The sequence below is a fragment of the Melanotaenia boesemani genome, chromosome 13 (assembly GCF_017639745.1).
Source record: "Melanotaenia boesemani isolate fMelBoe1 chromosome 13, fMelBoe1.pri, whole genome shotgun sequence".
NCBI lineage: Eukaryota > Metazoa > Chordata > Actinopteri > Atheriniformes > Melanotaeniidae > Melanotaenia > Melanotaenia boesemani.
Window position 1 is genome coordinate 34,084,556 of NC_055694.1, and position 21,848 is coordinate 34,106,403.

Genomic DNA, 21,848 nt, shown 5'->3' on the forward strand with positions numbered 1-21,848 from the left:
ATGCGGGTTTTATAGCACGCAGAAGCTCTCCTTTCCTTCCTGCTTCCTGCTACTGTGTACCACCACTGGATCTTTGTGCTACTCAGTACCAGACCATACCGGGCCGTACCAGACCATACCAGACCGTACTGGACCATACCAGGCCGTACCGGCTTACTTTCACCCCTGGATATAGCCGGACCCTTACAGTAACGTTTTACTGCTTAACGTCTCTGGACTCACCGTAGTCCTCTCCTCTCAGGATCTCAGGTGCAATGTAGTTGGGAGTTCCACAGAAAGTACTGGTGGTGTCTCCTGGTCTGATTCCCTCCTGAGTGGTGGAAGAGAAGAAGAAAAAATAGAACACAGGCCCAGTTATGGTTTCCACTCGGTCCAGGTTTGCTGGATTACTGATCATCCATACAGACCACTAAAAACTAAGGCTGTCAAAAATAGCGTGTTAACGGCGGTAACTAATTTATATAATTAATTTCATAATATTTTTATTGCAATTAATGCATGCACGGCATGACAAGCCCATACATCCATCATTTCTCCGTTACGACGTGGAGAGGCAAGATGGAGCAAGATGAGCCGGTCGGCTCTTAGGATGGATTTAAGAATAAATGACATTGAATTATGATCTAGAACAGGGCTACTCAATTCGGTCCTACGAGGGCCGCAATCCAGCAGGTTTTCCATGTATCCCTGCACCAACACACCTAAGTCAAATTAATGAGTCATTGTGTAGAACCTGATTGGCTGTTAGAGCCACCTAATTTGACTCAGGTGTGTTGGTGCAGGGATACATGGAAAACCTGCTGGATTGCGGCCCTCGTAGGACCGAATTGAGTATCCCTGATCTAGAACATGGTAGAGATGATGCAGAACAACGTATAAAAGTACAGTACAGGCTGCATTTACTGACCCTTGGATATCTGATGTTTACCCAAGAGAAGGGAAGTTAACAGTAAATATTTGTAGCATCGGCTCTTTTGAGTCTGTTGATGCAACACATTAAAAACTGGCATATTTTAGAACAGTGATTAATCACGATTAATTCATTTGTAAGTTGTGATTAATCTGATAAAAACTGTAATCATTTGACAGCCCAACTAAAAACATGAATAAAATAATCAGTAAGTGCGGTACCTTGCACATTCCATAGTCTGTGAGCTTGATGTGTCCCTCGTGGTCCAAGAGTACGTTGTCCAGCTTCAAATCACGATAGATGATACCCTTTTCATGAAGGAAGTTCAGAGCGATACAGATTTCAGCAGCATAAAATCTGAAAATGAGGAAGCAGAATAACAGGATGTGTTTGACCAGCAGCAGGTTAAAGATTTCCACCTGTACACAAAAGTCTGGTTTTATGTGAAGTCCAGAGGGTGAAAGAGGGGCAACAAATATAGATTTATTCCTAGAGTGGGAGAATTCATTTGTTATCCACTTTTGTTATCCACTGATTTGGTATAATATCATATTTTGGTCACAGCCCTACAATGTATAATGTGTATATATTTTAAATAACAGTACTGCGCATACAGTATGTGTACTGCACAGTATGCTAACAATGAGATGATAATCCAGCGGAGATGAGACAGTCCAGGGTCGGGCAGAAGAAAGGGTGGAAGGGGTTTAATCATGATATTAACAGTTTGATGGCTTAAGGTGGGGATGATTTTAGCTAATAAATTTAAAAAATATATATAATTGAATGTAGGTCTTTATTTAAGTCTCTTACATCACACTGTTAGTGTGATTTTGTAAAAAAAATAAAAGAAAGAGACGAAAACCTCCAAAAATCAAGTTGTTCTTTATTGATATTACAGTATTATTGTTATTGTGAAAGCTTTTTGCCACAAAACCGTCAGTCCTGGTCTCCCAGCCACAGCAGGGCTCCTGACTGGCTCCAAACTGGAACTGGAACCACTTTGATGGAAAAGTTCCCATTTCCAGGTACAAAAACTTAGTTTTTTTAAGGTACTTTGTTTAGTAGTACTTTTTTTTTTTATCCCACTCTTTCTGAAATCTCAAACTGATGCTGAAAACGGAGCATCTGCTGCAGGACTGATTGTTCTTCCTGTGGTTTAGGAGACACTAACGAAAGTAACGCTAATATTTGGTTGGACCTCCTTTCTCTCTGATTCCAGCAACTTTTCTGTGTCGTCTCTAGAAGCTTCTACAACGTCACAAGATTTATTTCCATCTAGGGTTGCATTAATTTTTCACAAAGATCTTGATGATGGAGAGTCCGACCACTGCACAAAGTCTTCTCCAGAACATCCCAAAGATCCTCCATGGGGTTCAGGTCTAGACTCTGTGGTGGCCGATCCATGTGTGAACATGATGTCTCCTGTTCCCTGAACCACTCTTTCACAGTCTGAGCCCCATGAATCCTGCACTGAGCCATCAGGAAAGATGGAATAACCTGCTCATTCAGGATATCCAGGTATCAGAGTCCAGTCTTTATGCTCCCAAGCAACCTGAAGTCTTTTTCTCCGGTTAGCCTCACTGAATAATGGTTTTCTTTTGGCTCCACAGCTGTTCGGTCCCTGGAGTTCCTTCACATTGTTCATGTGGAAATGTTCTAACTTTAACTATTAAACATGGTCCTGAGTTCTACTGCTGTTTTTCTTCCATCTGGTTCCACCAAACGTTTAAGTGATCACCGATCACCAACATTCAGGATATTTTTCTGAACACATTTCTTCCTGGAAGACGATGGTTTCCCGCCATCCTTCCAGTTTTTAATAATGTGTTGGACAGCTCTAACCCAGTTCTAGTAGTTTCTGCTTCTTCTGAGATGTTTTCTATGCTTTAAGCCGATGATCTGACCCTTCTTAGCCAGACTAACATCTGTTCTACGACCACAGATGTGTCTTTCCACATGGTTGTTTCAGAAATGAGAAGCTGCTCATTGCATCAGTTGGAGTTAAATAACTCTTTGAAAGATGAAAGATGATCACCCTGCAGGAATCATCCAACGAGAGGCTGTTACCTATTTGTGTAGTTAAATCCAGGTGGTGACTTTGTTTTTGGATGGGGAGTGTAGCTTCTGATTGACTGGAAATTTGCACTCAATGCCACATGTCAGAAAGACTCTGGGAGCTAATCTTAATGGAGGATGAGCCTAGCACTCGGAGTGACTAAAGCTGTGCACAGCACTGCAGACGTCAGCGACAAATCCCCAAGTCTGGCACTGTGAGTCAGACTTTTTCATGCTGAGACCCTTTAAACCCTTTATAGTTTTGGTCATAATTAGATGTACTGTGTGCTTCTTCAGTGAGTCAGAGGCATGTTTTCTCTCCATGTGTAGGTAGTGTATTTTCTGTCTCCAGGAGATAAGCTTTCATTAAAACTGACGAGGCCCTCTCTGTCTGCCTGCTGAAGACCGCTGATTGTCAAACAGTGAGGGGAGAGACTGCATCGCAGCGATGTTTGACAGAAGAATCACAAATCCCACACTGCTCCCCCATGTCTTCGCTCTGACAGCCTCCATTGTACACCGTTGTTTCATGGCTGCCATCAGACTGCTGGAAGACAAGTCCTATCAGCAGCACCATCCATCGCCCACCAGCCCTCCTCCCCCACCGCGCGGGGGAATGCAGCAGGGCTCCTTCTAAGAGCGCTACTCATGAATATGTACAATCATTATGAGTGATTAACATGCTGCTTTGCATATGTACAGCCACTGTCTGCAGGATCCAGATTGTAGAGGCCGATAGGGGCCCAACGGTGCCTTTCTAAATTACCCAGCCTTTGATCCAGCATTTATCAGAGCCGCAGTTGGAGTGCCCCGCGAGCAGACAGGCACAATGAATTATGGGTGCTCATTATATTTCTCTGGGATGGAAAAAGTGTTAAGTTGGGTTTTGGCGGAGATGCTGCATCCATGAAGAGCTGTTAAAGCATCCCTTTCAGCATATGTTTGGAGAGCAATGCATGCTGATCAGGAACATTTAAAAAAGCATCTTCAAGCAGGCTCTTCCACTACAGCTGCCCTGAACCGCAACACTCCAGATCTGTTCATGAAACCAAAGATTTTCAGTCCAAACAATAGAAAACAACCACACACACACACACTGTGTCCCATAATATACAGTCATGTGAAATACAGTGTTAGTCAGTTCTGCCACGTGCAGCTGTGCCATGTCAGCTTAACCAAAATCTAATCACGAATGCATCAATTTCTCTGTCATCCTCTGATCAGGCAGCCTATTTCTGGATGTCTGGCTGTGCAAACTCACCCTGCTTCAGAAACATCTTCATTACAGCGTTTAAAAAAGGTCAATGAAGAAAAAATGCTACGAAAACATGCAGCACCTTTTAATAACAACCTCTCTGTACAGACTGTGTACCGTCACTGTGTGTATAGATAGTTAAACTCTGGACTGGAGTCATGTGTTGCAACAGATGTTGTACATCTGGATGTTTACCTCGCATGTTCTTCAGGGAGCTTCCTCTGTCTTTGCATATGAAACATCAAGTCCCCACCATTCACATATTCAATCACCAGAAATAACCTGGAAGACATGGAGGGAAAATTCATCACACTGGTTGAGACTGCAGAGTATTAACATATGTGGCAAATTACAAACCACTTGCATTTTCTAGTTACCTGTCATTAAAAAGACAAAAATAAACAGTTTTCTTTTAACAAACATGGTCTTTGTGGCCACATGAACCTTTAGTTTCACTTGAATGAAAATAACTGATATTTCTAAAAGTTGCACCATCTCACAACGTCATCTCACAGCGCTCTGCAGACAAATCAGTTGGAGCAGATATATAATAAATAACAGCCTAGTTAAGGAAAACCAACAGACTGCATCGAATCCTGACTCCGACCCAGTCCCCCACCCTGAGCTGCAGAACCCGGCTCAGGAGGGCGGCCATGTTGTGCTGCTGCTGAGTGTCCAAGGTTTAAAGGTAATTAAAACATATTCATCTTTCAAAGAACCTACGGTGATAACAAGTTATCAGTGTTAGTTTGCATTTCTGCCACTAAATCACCCAAAATGTTAAAACCCTTAACATGTTAGTGTGCCTATAATCCGAGTGTTTACATGACATTAAAAAACCCAAATATATAGTTTAAGTTTGACAACACCAAGTTAAAGTCACATTCTCCCTGCATGTTAAATAAGATTAAAAATGGCCTGGACACTCTTAACCTGCTCAACAGTCCTTTCAAACTTTGACCTGGAAGTAAAACACATAAGAGGACAGCAACAAGAGAGAGTAAACTAAAAGCAGAGCATCTGATTAGTTTAAAATCTATTCATCACCAGCTGTTTTAGCTGCGTTGAGCATGATGTTGTGTACTAAAAGCAATGACCTCCTCCAGATAGGCCCACATGTGCACTCCAACATGACTGGATCTGAGGAAAACTGAGCAGATGGACAGACAAGCCTCCATTAATGTGGAACCATAAAAGATCTAATATGGAGGGGGATGCTCTGCACAAACATCTGACAGACAAGTAAAGGACTTGGAATGAAGCACAGCTGTCAGGAAAACTTAAAAAAAGAACAAACTATGATTACAAACACCTTTCTGTTACAGCTGAGTTCAACAACACAGAGCAGAAAATGTTCTGCTTTTGTAGGAAATAAAGGGTACGACTGTCATCCTTCAGCGAAGATCTCCATCAGCATGTAAATTTCATGTTGCTAATGTTGTTCAGAGCGTCGGCCTCATCGAGCTCTTACCGACTTTCTGTCTGGAAACAGGAGTGAAGGCCGACTAAGAAAGGATTTGTGGACGCCTGCTCAAACACATGCTTCTCCGTTTGCACCCAGTCGATATCCTGCAGGGATGAGGGGAGACAGACACGAAGAGATGGCATGAAGGGAAGATAATATAACTACAGTCAATATGTCTGATCAATAGTTTTTTCAGAAACAATCCCCACACTCGTTCAGAGACCATTTGGTTCTTTGAGCTGCCCCAGTTAAAGTTCTGGACCTGGCACGGCGAGGTAAAACGGGTCAATATAAATACCAAACATGTATGGAAAACCCATCAGCTACTTATTTACATAAACCACAGGTCAAACAACCTTTTGATGACGACATTTTGACAGGAACTGTCCTCTGACAGGCGTTCTAAGTGCATAGGAGGATAAAAGTGAATAAAAAGATGAAACTTTCCACCTGTTGGCACAGAAGGTAAGTTAGCGAAGGTTTTACATAGCAGAGACTCGTAACAACTCTTCCTCACCAGATGAACAACAATGCCTGACATGTTACTCTGGGTCAGTATTTATTATAAAATAAAAATGAAGCCACAATGTAGAAACACTAAGTAAAACTGTCTCCTCCACATGACTGAGTAGCTTCAGCAGCAGTAACGTGACGTAATGATTTCCTGAACGACGTTCTCAGTGGTTGTGGAGGAATTTAGGGCCTCTCTTCTTCCCAACGTTGCTTCAGTGCTTTGAGGTTTTCAGCTTTGGTTTCTGCAGGTTTCTGAAGGTCCCACCACAGCATCTCAATCAGGCTCAGGTCTGGACTTTGGCTGGACCAGGTCAACATCTTGGTCCTGTTGTAGATCTGCTGTGTTTGGGATCATCGTCCTGTTGCATGAGACGAGCTTTAGTTGTCAGATGAAGTCCTCACACTTGACTCTAGAATTTGACTGCAAGATGTCCAGGTCCTGTATCTACTGGCCCAGATCACCATCCCTCCACCACCATGCTTGACAGTTGCTATGAGCTGTTTGTGCTGATATGTTGTTGCGACTTCATTATGGTAAATGGTCTGTATTTATATAGCACTTTTACCCAAAGCGCTTTATATCACACATCACATCCACACATTCACACACAGATGGTGGAAGCTGCCATGCAAGGCGCTAACCACGACCCATCAGGAGCAATTTGGGGTTCGGTGTCTGGCTCAGGGACACCTCGACAGGCCGAGGATCGAACCGACAACCCTCAGGCTAGAAGATGACCGCTCTACCCACTGAGCCACGCTGTTATAAAAGACTAACAGTAATAACTGAAACGGACAACTAAAACCTACTAAATCAGTTGTCTGGACTGGTCGGAGTTTAATCCTGTTATCAGTCAAATGGGGTTTTAATCGTTCCTACTTCAGTAATAGAGAGCTGTGAGTGTTTAGCCTGAGGCGCGGGTGTTTTATGTTGACTTCAAGTGTCATTAAATGGATGATAGTTAATGTTTTATGTGAGCTACAATAGAGTGCGTCTACATTTTGAGCTTCCCATGCTGTGCTCTGATATGGTAAATGGTTAATTCATAAAGTCACAATAGAGACCACATACTGTGCACATGATACAAAATTCCCTCTGGTCAGCTCGTTTTTACTTAAAGAATTTATAATTATGCAGAATATGCGATCACAAAGCATCTCATATTAGTGATTTCAGTAGTTTTCAGTGAGTTGGTGGAAAGCTCTTCGTGTTTCCTTTGAGGACAGACGTTACACTGATGTTGAAAAGAATTATTAAACTGTTGTAGACCAGTAAAGCAAATGGAAAGTGGACGTCCAGCCAAAACAATGGAAGGACTTGATGATTTCCTTAAATCCTTTTTAAAAACAGAAATTCTAGCATGGAGTCAAATTAGTTTTGTTTTACAGCTTTTCAGAGGCTTGAAGCTGTGAAGATGGTGCAGAGCATCTGGACCCTGATGTGTAGTCTGGCTGGTAAACACTGCCATCTGGTGGATGCTGCACTCTTTCTTTTTAAGTTCAGGGTTAGTTAGTTAAACGCCATAAACACCTTAAACACAAGGAACCAGAATGAAAACACAAACGGAGACCTGAGAGATTACATTTCAAGACATTTCTAATTTTATTAACCAGAGATTTTTAGTTGTTTCTGCTCATTTTAAAACCTTAAAGAACAGTTTAGGATCATGTGTGATGGATGGTTAGTCATGCAGGACTCAGGAAGTCTGAAGTTGGTGTGATTCTCCCCTGCTTGGCTTCGAACCACTGGGCTAACCACACACAGGGCATATGACACGAGCACGCAGGGCAGCATCCATGAGCTGAGAAGCAGATGATGTGGGATCGTGACTGCTCTGTGGCAGAAACGTGGTCTGACGAGGGCAGAACTGAAACCAGTTCAATCCTCCCACCACGTGGAAGAATTTCTGATGTTTGTTATTAACATGGCTGATAAAAAACAGGAAGTGGTTTGGCTGTGTTGCTGACGCAGCAAAAATATCGTATTTTAAACTTTACTACAACCAGAATTACTCATGTTTCTTTTCATTTTCACTCCATTGTTACTGTAAACACTACTAAAATTAATAGTAGTTACAGCATCACTGCTGCTTCTACAGACATCTTTTAAATATTTCCTTAACTGCAGCTCCTATTATTTTCCTCATGTAAGGCAAGTTTATTTAGACAAATGATCAGTTTTTACTTTATTAATCCCGACTGATAAATTAGGCTGTTAAAGACCATTACAGTAATCCAGCCTACTGGAGATAGATGCATGGAGGAGTTTCTCCTGGTCTTACTGGGAGACTAAACTTTGAATTCTGCTGATGTTTCTGAGCTGGTAAAAAGCTTCTTAAGCTTTGATGTGGCTGCTGAAAGTCAGATCTGAGTCTATCAACACTCTAGAGATGGGATTTATGGCTCTTTGAAGGGAGCCGGATCTTGAGGACCCGTTCCTTTCAAAGAGCCATTCAAAAGACTGACTCGTTCTCACAATATCTTAAAAAATTTCACAATATGTAAGAATGACAAACAATCAAAACATGTACCTATATAAAATCTACTATACAAGATTAAATAATTATAGGACAAATATAGATAAAAAAGATAAAGCTGAGCAGTCTGTGCAAATTTTAGTAAATGTTTTGGATATAACTCACAGTATTTGTTTCCAAACAATAATCTCTGCCCATAGATGCTTCACATGAATGGAGTGTGTTGGACATCAGACTTCTATGATGTCACATGTTAATTATTTTATTTTCATTTTACTCAACTGTACTACTTCGTATTTACTTATTTATTAATTTTTTTATTCATTCAGTCATTTTTAGCTGGAAAGGGGGTGGGGGGGATTGGGCTTGGCGTGTGTGTGTGTGTACGTGTGTGTGTGTGACTGTATGAAAGATTTCATTGAGTGTTTTTATTCTTATGTTTTTAATAATGTAAAGAACTGTGTTGCCTATGGCATGAAAAGCGCTTTATAAATAAAGTTTTATTTGATTTGATGAAGGCAGTGTCAAAAATTTGTATATGAAAAGAATGGCTCACAAATGAATGGCTCACAGCTGTGAATCAGTTCCCATCGTTCATTTAAAAGAATCTTTAAAAAGAATCGATTCGTTCATTAACATCACATCTCTACAACACTCCAAGGTTACGAACTTGGTCGGTGGTTTTAAGAGCCCGAGTCTCCAGGTGTTTACCAACGCTGACCCTCTTCTCTTTGCTACCAAACAGAATAATCTCAGTTTTGTCTTCATGTAATTGTAGAAAATTCTCCTTCATCCAGGTGTTTATTTGCTCCAGACTCTGACACAGTAAGTCTGCTGGGCTGCAGTTGTCTGGTGACAGAGACATAAAGTTGTGTATCATCAGCATAACTTTGATAACTAATGCTATAGTTCTGTAATATTTGACCCAAAGGGAGCAGATACAAGTTGAACAGAGGAGGTCCAAGGACTGACTCCTGGGGGACTCCACAAGTCATGGCCACTCGCTCGGATTCATAGCTGCCGATCGGAACTAAATAACTCTGGCCTTCTAAATAAGACCTGAACCAGTTAAGAACCGCCACAGAAAGTCCAACCCAGTTTTCCAGTCTCTGCAGCAGGATTCTGTGATCTACAGCAGTGGCTCCCAACCTACTTTCATCGGGGACCCCCTTCATCCATGTACTAAAAAGCCACGGCCCACCTGCCCCACCCCATGCTGAAACCATGCAGAACCAGGACTGATACAGGACCAGAACCAGGACTGATACAGGTCCAGAACCTGGACTGATAAAGGACCAGAACCAGGACTGATTATTCAGAGTGAAAAGCAGTTGGACGCTGTCTCCACCTCCACCTGTCCAGCGAGCGAGTGATGTGTAGCTGAGTGTGTTTGCAGGGTCGAGTGAAGCTGTGTTTGTTTAGTTGTTGTGGAGCAGAACTCCTCCCCACAGGAACACTTTGGTGCTCGTGGACACCGTCTTGTGCTCTCATATCACAAATATTCCCCAACTTAACATGCACAGCTGTTAAGACGCCATAGAAACATAACATTAGTGATCCAGCAGAACCTCTAAGGAGAAAAAAACTAAACAAAAAGCTCAGAAAGATTTACAGAGAACAGGTTGAATCCAGTCTCACCTTCTAATATGTTTCTGAGCAGCAAAACATTCCTGTAATCTTTTAAACTGGTTTTTATCTGCAGTTCTCCAGGTTTTCTGGAGGTTTTGTAGTTTGTTTCTTTCATTTTCTTCTTGTTTGGTTTGTTGGGCTAATTAATACAAACCTATGAGTAGATGAAGTATCCCAGATCAGCTGGGCAGTACTTCTCCACAAAGAGCTGGAAACTAGCAAACCTCTGCAAGGACGAGGTTTCACAAAAAATGAGGAAACTGGACACATGGAGGATAAAAAACGAAGAGTCAGCAGATCTATAGCAGATGAACAGGATCTGAACAAATCCAGCAAATACCAGGACCAGGACCTGGGAGATGCATCTGGACCTTCATCAGAAATGGTCTATTGTGTTCAGGAAGTTCGTTTCCTGCTTGTGCAGACTCGTCATGTATAAAACCAGTAACCTTGGAGTGTTGATAGACTCAGTCCTGACTTTCAGCAGCCACATCAAAGCTTCACTAAGAAGCTTTTTATCAGCTCAGAAACATCAACAGAATTAAAAGTTTAGTCTCCCAGAAAGACCAAGAGAAACTCATCCATGCATTCATCTCCAGTAGGCTGGATTACTGTAATGGTCTTTTAACAGGACTTCCTAAAAAGACCATTAAACATCTGCAGCTCATCCAGATGCTGCTGCTAGAGTTTTAACCAGGACGAAGAGATCTGAACACATCACACCAGTTTTTAAATCTTTACACTGGTTTCCAGTTTATACTGGTTTCCAGTCAGTCACAGAATAGATTTAAACCCTTCTGATTGTTTACATCCCAGAACGGTTCAGGCCCAGAATCCATCTGTTATATGTTCAGAGAATATAAAGCAGAGCTCTTAGATCCAAAGACTCTGGTCAACTAGTCCAAACCAGAGTCCAGACCAGAGTCCAGGTCAGAGTCCAGACCAGAGTCCAGACCAGAGGCCAGACCAGAGGCCAGACCAGAGTCCAGACCAGAGTCCAGACCAGGGTCTAGACCAGAGTCCGGACTAGAGTCCAGACCAGAGTCCAGACTAAACATGGAGAAGCAGCATTAAGCTGTTATGCTGCAAACAAGTGGAACAAACTTCCAGTGGAGATTAAACTTTTACCAAATGTAGACATTTTTAGATCCAGGTTAAAAACATTTCTTTTCGCATGTCTATGCATGAAATCTGCATGTTAACATTTTTAACTTATCTTGCTTTTAATCATTTTAATGTAATTTATTATTTTACTGTGATTATTTGTTGCTGCTTTTTTCTATTTCTTAATATCTGTAATACTTTTGTTTTATGTAAAGCACTTTGAATTGTCCTGTACATGAAATGTGTTGTACAAATAAACTGCCTTGTCTTGGGTCTTATGAATTAGGCAGTTTCTGATGAAGAAAGCTCCCTGATTTTTTTCCCTGTAAGCCGCCCACCTCCTGACTCCTCCGTCCTCCTTTCTTCCACTCCATTTACACCCTCACTTCATCTCTCCTGTTTCCTTCCTTCCTCTCAGAAGCTCCATACATCTAATCCCACACATACGTGAGCGATCCAACAGCATCTACATTTAATCCTGCTCTCCTCACTGGTTGCTGCTGTTGGATCTGAAGCATATTTCAGCAGTTTTTACTCCCCACCTCATCAGGACTCAGGGCTCTGGGGATCTATTTCCTCACAAAACCCGAAGCCCTCAAGAGTATCGTGAGAACATCTGAGGATGTCATGCAAGAAATATTTGAAATGAAACGCCTCCTCTCTAGAACATGTAGAAACCTTACAGACAATCAGAAAGAAAGTGTGGAAAATGCAAAGTTACTTGCCTGGTCCCGTCAGCAGCCTCCATGAAAGGGTTCAAACTTTCAGGAGCAAAGAGGTGCCGAAGATAGAAACATTACTTATCTTCACTTCATTCTGTTTGCAGTTAAATACAGATGTAATGTAAAAATGTATGCTTCACTGCTCTTTTTCTGTTGGGCATTTTCTTTACCTTCCCAAAGTTTTTCTAAAAAAGTTGCAGAAATCCGGAAAGCTTCGTCACGGTGGAGGGCTCTGCAGCAGATTGTTGTGGATGTGCAGAATTAAAGGCGTCTAAACAAAAACACTCTCTTTATTTGGAAACATCTCTTTTTAGTTGAAGATTTAAGTTACAACATTTAATGTTTGGTGTTTTTTCTATGCTGGGGCACAGATCAACCTGCAGGTTTATTTCCAGGTAAAGAAGTAAAGAAGTTTCGGTGGTTGGGTTAATGTCCACCGTCCCAAGCTTTTTTGTAAACCTCGAAGTTGAGAGAGTATGGTCCAACAGAGTTATCCTTAAAACTTAATGAACAAAGAGCAGGCAGAGGTTTGCAGCTGCATCACTGTTTCATTAATCACATCTTAAATAGTTTGTCATGATTAGCTAGAAGACTGAGACTATCCCTCATCTCTGACATCCCACATGCTCTTCATCTCTCACCTCGTCATCGTGAACCAGCTCCTTCTTCACCACTTTCATGGCGTACACCTGCTCGTTCTTCTTTAGCCGAACCAGCAGGACCTTGGCGTAGCTCCCACGCCCGATCACTCGGACCAGGTCGAAGTCACTCAGCCCAAGAGTCAGTTCCTGAGACAACTTAATGCCATCGATGCCGTCAACGACTGCTTTGATGTCCTGCCGGGGATTGATGAGAGAGCTGTTAGTGAGACGATGCATGTAAAAGCGTTGGCGTCAGGCAGAAGAACGAACCTCTCACCTCTGGATCTGCATCTTCGGTTTTATCCACTGCACAGTTGTGCGGCAGCAACGGTACTGCAACAGAAACAGATGCAATGGGACAGACGTGAATGTGCATTGAATTTGACATGTTGTTCTGTTTTGGTCCAGCAGAGGGAGACAGAGTACAAACAATAATCTACAGTCTACATCACTGAGGACACGTTTTGGTCCGCTCATTATGTCTTTAAACATTTCCAGGAAATCTAGAAAACAGATGCAGCAATCTGTTAAAATCTGATTAAACATAAATGTAAATATAAAAAAAACTGAACAGCTTCTTCGTCACAGTTTTCTTTTAGTCTTCAGGAACAGTTTTCCAGGATCCTTGAAGGACTTTCCAGAGTTTCTGCCTTTTGTTCTGTTCTCTGTCCAGATGATCCCACACTGCTTCGCTAATGTTGAGGTCCAGGTTCTGGAGAAGATCCATCCCTCCATCAGACCTTTTCCACTGATCTACAGTCCAGGACATCCCTTTCAGATCCTGTTCATGTGCTGTAGAGGTTTTAGTCCAGACTCTTCTTCTTTTGTCCTCTACGTGTCCAGTTTCTGCCTCCATACTGAGATAAGCCAAGTTTCCAGCTACCAGATGTTTGGGAATCACCTTGTTGCTGCTAAAATCCTGGTTTCTGTCTGTCAGACTATCTGATCTTCGCTGCTTTTCAGAGATTAAACTAAAGAAACTGGACAAAAGTTGTGACTGGCTTCTGGAAACAAAGAGCCACAGCTGGTTCATCCCTTGAGTTAGACGTTTTTTTATAGCTCAGTATTATGTGGCTTAACAAACAAAAACAAGTTTCTTCTAAAAATGGTCGGGTATGAGGAGTGGACTAAAAATGTGAGAAAGAAAAATGTCCAAACTAACATCCAGAAAGCCTGGAGAGGTATCACTCAGGACCACTTTAAAAGACCAGAACAAAGTCTGGCTGCTGGGAAGAAACCGAGTAAAAGAAGTTTGACCGAGGCCTTTATACAGTGAAGTGTAGGAAAAGTCAAGCCGAGTTAATCCGTGAGGGGCCCCAGAGCATCACACGACCCCCAAATAGTCCGTGACAGCCCACCAGTCTCCTTTCAACAGGATTAAAGAGTCTGTGGAGCGGGTTCCATCACAGGGCAGGATTGTGGTTAGATAAGAGGAGAGTTATGTAAGTGGTGATGGGAGATGAAGGGACCACGGTCGAGAGCAGCCTTTCTAACAAAGCATTCATGTTCTGTTACTGGTGATTTGTTAAGGGACTCCTGGACTTACATCTAGAGGATCCCTTTATCCTACTCACTTACATAACTTATTTCTAGCTTTATAGAAAGTACAAATAAAGTCTTGGGTTGGAAGAAAAGGAGAAATCTGTCACTGGGAGCTGTCAGTGTTTTGCTCCTGTGTTCTCACTCCAGAGGGAGGAGGAGGTGGATTCAGCAGGATAATAAACATTATCATCACCAGAGGTCAGTTTCATAACGTTTGTAGAATCACGATGAAAGAGAAGTTCAGCCCAGAGGATCCAGCTTCTTAGGTTCATTACTAACACAGCGTACATTCAGGACTTATAGAGGAGTTAAAACAACTATTAACATTAAATCATTCAACTCCCACAGAGGGACAACATTTCCTGCTGGACAGAGATTATTGTCCTCGGTTAAGGATTTAGCAGTTCTCCTCAGGAGTCAGCAGCATCCCTCTGTGGAAACGAGTGTGGAAGTTAAATGTTTGGATTTCTTTGAGCTATTTGGAAGAATTATTCTTGTTTTTAACTTTGCAGTCTTCATTTGTTTGTCATCACAAATCAACTCACAGGAAGCAAATGAGCGTTTACACAGAGAGGGTTGAGCAATTCTCCAATAGTTCATACTGAATGAAGACAAGTGAGTTTTTACTGGCTGGACTTTACTGCTTTATCAACACATACATTCATTTTCCTGCAGGTTTTACTCTGTTCACTCACATTTATGTGGTTTAAAGCCAGATGTCTTCATGCATGAACAACCCAGCTGGAGTTAGATGAGCTAATTGATCAGTCTTGCAGGTGGACAGGATACGACGCAACAGTAAAAACAATTACTTGCTTCTTTACTTCATAAATCTAAAACATACGGAGCATGAAGTTTTCTTAACTCGAACCTTTTCTGATGCCAACAGTTTAAATCTGCGCTGCTGTAACTGTGATTAACCAGAATTAAATTTAGAACTTACAGCTGTGGGAATTATTGATAATGTTCTTATAACTTAACTGATTAATCTGCAATTAACTCAGAAAATTGTAATAAACATGAGGAAAAACTCACAACTCGAGGTTTTGTCAAAGTCTGAAAAAAAGGCCAAAATCCAGAGAAATTCATTAAATAAACAGCAAATGTTTATTTATTTTTACAAAAGAACTAAATGATTAGCTTATTTTAGCAGTTTTCCAGCTTAAAGGAGTTTCTCTTCACCTCCGTCTGAAGCTGGAAGGTAAATAATCAGCTGATCACAGAGAATAAAGAGTCTCTTACTCTCATCCGGGTCCTCTGGTGGAAGGTCCACCTCCTCACTCTGGGCATCTGAAGGGGGTTCCTGTGACGGCATGACTGGATCCTGGAACAATAGTTTCAAAACTTCACCTAAATATTCCTCAACGCAGTCTCCCAAATACACGCCCAGGTATCCGCTCATGCTTCTACACTCCTCACAGAGTCTGTGATGAACCATGTTTGCAAGGACGCTGGTAGAAAACTGCATTTGGAGAGTTGCTTCCAGCGAATGTGCAGAAACGCTGTCGCTCAGAGACGGGATGATAATGTGGGGGTTTCACTAGAAAAGCATTTAATCTACTGGGACCACAAGTCTCTTATCTGCTGCTGGAGATAGCCGGCTGAAGCCGTGATCGATCAGCTGACAGCAGAAAGGAGCTCAGTACTGGAGCACACACTGCGTCGTTGGTTTTATGGATTTTCTAATCAGGACTGTGTTTTCAGGGGCTGAATTTAGGTTTGTTGTGTTTTGCTCTGTGGTCAAAGGGATTGATAACGTGGAAAACACTGTTCTGTTGTCACTTAACCTGATGGCTCACTTTATAAGAATGGGAAGGAAGAGCAGCTCCAGAAAGACTGAAAGCTTCTCAGCGTTTAAAGGAAACATTTCTACATTTTTACAGTCCAAAGTACTTGTTCTGTACAACACGCGTCACATTGATTAATACAAGCAAACTAAAACGGGGGTGGGGGTCGAGCAAGAAGCACATGCAAACCGAGCATGTGATGATACACAGGTTATTCCTTGTAGACAGAATAATAAAACAACATCTCTACTTCTTTTATCTTCTATCTATTTGTGCTTCTGATTTTAACAGAAAGTTGTCTTTAAGCGTGTTAGTCGTAACACGCTTTCCTGCAGAGGGGATGTAATCTTCAGCATTCGTGTGGACAGCATGTCAGACGTCAGCACAACGCTAAGCTAACGTGGCGGTGCTGGCTATGCCAGGCTGGCAAGGAGCCGTCTGCTGCTTGGGACATGATGAAGTACTCACCATAAGCCTTTGGCAGGTCTGAGGAATGAGTCTGTGACAGCGCTTATGGACCAGCAGTTTGCAGTTGACACACTTGTAGCCCTGCCGGCCCAGCCCCCATATCCTTTCACTACAGCGGCCACAGTAGGCTTTCTGAAAGACGGACAGAACAGAACCAACATGACGGCTCTTAACAGGAATTCATTCACAACAAGCAACAAGGGAAACAATATGATGGTGGAAGAGTCCCGTCCCAGACCAGATAACGCATCAGGTTTACTCCAGTTTACTGCAGACCCTGTCCTGGTTTGTCAGCAGATTAAAACAGGCTTTTTTTGGTTTGTTTGGACTGTTTAATGATTTGTTCCAGGATTAAAGTGTAAATAATGTCATTGGGGGTGTTCACACATGGGCTTGAGGTGGCAGGGATGAGGATCAGAGACCATGGTCCTCAGCCAGAGAAGGTGTCCTCTCCGGGTCGGGAAGTGGAGGAGTTCCAGTATCCTGAGGTCACCGGTGAGGGAAGGATGGAGCAGGAGTCAGTGATGTGGATTCGGCATCAATTTGTCATGGTGAAAACTAACCGATCGATCTACGTTCCTGCCCTCACCTACGGCCTCAAGGTAGGTAGTGACTAAAAGAAGGAGATTGTGGATACAGTGGCTGAAATGAGTTTCTTCCCCAGGACATCTGGGAGGGACGAGAGAAGCTCAGAGCTGCTAGATGAGCTGGCTCTGGTTAAGGTGCCTTCTAGGTACATTCTACCAGGAGGAGGCCCCGGGGTAGACCCAGGACACGGTGGAGGGACTACTGTGTCTCTCAGCTGGCCTGGGAACGCCTCAGGATTCCCCAGGAGGAGCTGGAAATGGTTGCCGGGATGAGGGAGAGCTGGGCTTCTCTGCTGGAGCTGCTGGTAAGTGGAAGCTGGATGGACGGACGGACGGACGGACGGACGGACGGATGATCAGACCTTTTTCCATTAGAGCCCCCACCTTATGGAAAACTACCCACTGAACTCAGACACACTACGTCTCAAACTACTTCCAAATCACTCCCTCAAACTTTCCTCTTTCAGGATGTCTTTGGTTATTCATGATTTAGATCCCATATTTTTTATAATTATTATTAATCATTAACAGCAGATGATTAACTGCCTGTTTTACTGAATATTTAGTTCAGCCTCAAATAGTTTCATTTGTTCACCTTTCCAGTAAGTTTCATTTATAAAATACTCCTCAGGCTGTTTTGTTGTGCTGTGGGGAAACCGTGAGGGCGTTTGGAGGGCATGACCATCTCTATTCAGCCTGCCATTGGCTGAATCTTTAACTTAACTTTAACAGACCGTCATGTCTAGTGTCTAATCCACCCAACCTGTCCCATGAAGGTAGCTAACGCTAACCCTGGGCCACGCCTCGGCCATGCTTATAAAAGAGACTTTGGGATTTTTATGTTTCAGTGTGGCTTGGTGATGTAGACAATGAGACGATGACTATCAAAGAGCTGCAGAGATTTTATCAGCTGATTTATTTCAGGTAGGAGTTTTCAGTTAAAAAAAAGCTACAGCAGTCATGACAGGCCACACCAAACCTAAAATATACACTTTTACATGCAAACATTGAAGTCCTCTGCCTGGCTCGCACTCCTTCAGCCTTATCCCGTCTCTGCCTTTGTCTTGTGTGCAGTTTGTTGTGTCCGGTGCAGGGATCAGGCTCTCACACTGCTGCAAAGCTAAAACAAGTTCACTCTCTGTTACATAACCTGGTCCCCGGAGGGTTTGCTCTTTTATCTGCTTACTTTTTTAGCTTGTGCTATATTTGTACCACAGGATGTTACGTCTGCTGCTCAGCGTACATCAGTAAACCTGTCACCAAAACGCCTCCCAGGAGACCCAGCACTTAAGATGCCATGTGCGTACCGGGCTGTTTCAGCGGCGCTCATGGTGTGTGCGCCGACTGTTTAAAGAACAACGAGTCCCAGCCAGCGCTCCGTTGCTATGGAAATGCCTCAGCTAGACTTCAAACGTTCCTTTCAGTCTTCAAAGCCAACACAGAGGTTAAGGCACAAATGTATGAGCTAATTCCAAACTTCTACATCAGTCCTGTTTCCTTTAATACTCAGCACCAATAACCTGACGGTAATCAGCAGTGGGAGGAAGAGTGGTCATCACCGTGTCCCGCCAGGGAGCTGGAAGGAGAAGGTCTACGGCCTTCAGGTTCTTCAGGTGCATGTGTGGTCCTGAGCTACATAAAGTCATTCTGCATACGAAATTCACATCTATTACATAAAAAGAAACTTTGTGAGAAATGTGATCATTTATACTAATACATGACAACAAGGCTTCCCTAAGTATTAAAACAGACATAAGACAACATAAAAAAAACAAACATGGGGAACTATGGATACTCCTTTATCATCTGTTCATAAAAAACAACTAGAAAATCAATCATGTCTTTGTCTTTTCAGCCTTTTAGAAACATCACACCTTAGAGTCGGAATATGATCAGAATTCATCACAGACGTGACGTCAATAGAGAATTTTTACCACACAAGCAAACATCAGGAAGCAAACCTGCTTAAAAAGCGTCGCCTGAGGCCTCAAACACCACGTCTGCAATATTAATTAATAACAATATTAATGTTAAATAATGTGAAACATCTTTACAAACCAACTCTGATTCTATCTGTCGGTTAGGTTCTGGACCAAGTTTCACTTCCTACATCTTTTGCATCAATCCGATGCGTTTGAGAGATGTTTAGCCACTCTGAGCCACCGTAGATGCAGACATCTTCATCTGGACTGATCCTGATTCTCAGCATCCTGAAACTGCTGGTCCTCGTCTTGATGAGTGCGTCCAGCACTTCCAGCAGGGTTAGGGTTAAACTGCAGCACGTCACACTGAAACACTCCTGAATTTTCCTCAGGTCTCATCCCGACCCGGAAAACTGTCCCTGCTTCCTTTGCTGACTTGTTAACTTTCTCCTGTCCTACAGAACCATCGACACCGCTCTGTTGGACAGGATCTTCATCCAGTCTTCATCAGACTCTGGAAAAACTTCCTGAACACAGATTGTTTGTTGCTTTCATTACACACACATCTTCTCATGAACTGGTTCTGTACACACAATTACAACCAGCTGGACTAATTAGGATTAAAATTCATGTGGTTTAATTGGATTATGGGATCAAACTGGACTGAACTGGGTTTTTTCTTTAATAATAGATGACTTTGCGAATTTGTTTAGTACAAATTAAACTGAACTGAACTGTGGATCGAAGAGACTCATGAAAAATACAGATTTGATGTGCAAAGTCCTTAGAACAGCACTTTTTAGCTGGTAAAGGTTAGCACGTTGATTTCTATGTTTAACCAGTTAACCTGCCACCATTTACCAGTCGGCACCCAGAACATGAGGCATCCATCAGATGATGTCACCATCGCCGTCTTTCTGGAGCCAGAAGTAAACGTTAGTATTAGTAAACGTGTTTTCCTTCAACCAGCTCACTAATCAGAAGAAGTTCCGGCAGTTTGAAGCTGGCAACGTGTTTGCTGTTAGATATAATTTTACATGTGCTGGAAAATCAAGTCTAATGAGCTGTTTTCAGCTTTGCTGTGAATTATTGCATCACCAGCATTTTACTGGCCTCAAACTTCAGCTCTGACAGACTCAACTCAACTTTATTTATAAAGCCCTTTAAAACAACCACAGTTGAAACAAAGTGCTGTTCTAGACGCTCAAAGGTTTAAGATCAAGACAAACTGCAGTTTTGTTTCTTTTGTTCAGTCTGTTATCATAAAAGAGGAGTCAGAGAAGCAGCAGGGTTAGAAATTACTAAGAGACGGTCAGTTTTTCACCTGCTGCTTTTTCACATCTCATGAAGCGAACTTGACCTGAACATGAGGCAGTTTTTAATTAAGAAAAGAAAAAAATATATAAATAGTCTTACTGATATTTAATGAAATTCCATTTTTCTTTCCAGGAGAAACTGCTCATATTCCCAGCACCAATTAAAGCCACAGATCAGCTGAATCCCAGAAAACAAGGGACTGGTCTTTAATCCACTATCAGAACCGTGTGGTCTTCCTCTGCAGGTGTGCTGTCCGGTCCCCTAATTACCCCCCCGCCCGACATGTTTTCAGGTAATGCATCAAGCCCCATTACACGGCGTCCAGCAGACTGGGAGGAGTGTGTCCCTGGTTGAGCTGCTGGTCATCATGTGGAAGCATTGATTGCAGACGTCCAAAGTCCTGCAGCTGCCTGCTGCTTCGTAACGAAGGATGAGAAAGGCTTTTATTGATTGACAGTCCTCCCTTCATCCCAGCAGACATTATTACGATCGTGTGAGTGCCTGGAAACCGACGGGCCGAATATGCTGAGGAATAATCGGGTTCAGCTCAGGCCGCATGAACTCATGGCTCACCACAGCGCAGTGAAGTCAGGTTACAACATCAGACAGGACACAATAAATATGTCCCAGAAACGCTTTTCCCCTAATACTTCCCCTACTGCAGCATCCATAACAGAGATCAGAACACTTCACATCTCTAAAACTCCTCAGCATTAAGCTGCTGCTATGACCAGTCATACCTGATCAACAGATCTGAAACTTTTTTCTCCTCAAAGTAAACTTTTCTGGCCCCTAACATCGTAAACATGAGCGCAATATGAGTGTAATCATAGTGCGACAGACAGGAAAAAAATAAACATTTAGTAAGTTTGACACATATTATAAAACATATTTACTTACCGGCCTGGACAACACGGCAAAGAATAAAACTTACAACTTTTCACACCAAATTTAAATGTCTAGTTTTAAAACATTAAACTTGATGCTTTTGCAGGTGAATCTGCCTGTTTTGGATATAAATCACTTCTTCTGAGTCTGAGGTTTATTCATTGGTTGCCCAGACAAACACAACGCTGTTTTCTTCATCACACGTACCATTTTTAGTCAGAAAGCAAGGCCTTCTGGTTCCTCAGGCTCATGTTTGTATTAAATTTCTTTCATCCGTCAGAACCTAGTTGAGACATTTTGGTCCAGACCGGAGCATGTCAGCTTTTACTTGTGTGGGTGCAGCAGTGAGCAGGAGGGTGAATAAATAATTAATCTAATAGATAAATAAATAAATAAAGGTTTTTCCATCAAGTAGTTGAACCCTGCAGTCTGCCGGCTGCACTCCCGCTGAGGACTGAAAGGTGAACACTGTCCAGCTCTGATGGAGAGGGTGAAGCTGCTTCCTTCAGCCTCATCATGAGCCTCATGAGATCCAGAGAAACAACAAAGTCTAAAGTTGTGCA

General features: G+C 42.5%; 1 protein-coding gene across 4 annotated transcripts in view; it reads right to left on the reverse strand.

Annotated features, from left to right (window-relative positions):
• Window positions 1–21,848, reverse strand: part of prkcz (protein kinase C, zeta) — a 147,060-nt gene that overhangs the window by 47,160 nt on the left and 78,052 nt on the right. For all 4 annotated transcript variants that reach the window (XM_042004701.1, XM_042004704.1, XM_042004705.1 and 1 more), the window contains 8 exons: window positions 16,572–16,703; window positions 15,559–15,640; window positions 13,052–13,107; window positions 12,775–12,969; window positions 5,695–5,792; window positions 4,419–4,505; window positions 1,132–1,267; window positions 223–310 (listed from right to left, as the gene is read on the reverse strand). In XM_042004701.1, the coding sequence (XP_041860635.1) occupies window positions 223–310; window positions 1,132–1,267; window positions 4,419–4,505; window positions 5,695–5,792; window positions 12,775–12,969; window positions 13,052–13,107; window positions 15,559–15,640; window positions 16,572–16,703 (874 nt within the window). The remainder of the gene's footprint in view (window positions 1–222; window positions 311–1,131; window positions 1,268–4,418; window positions 4,506–5,694; window positions 5,793–12,774; window positions 12,970–13,051; window positions 13,108–15,558; window positions 15,641–16,571; window positions 16,704–21,848) is intronic.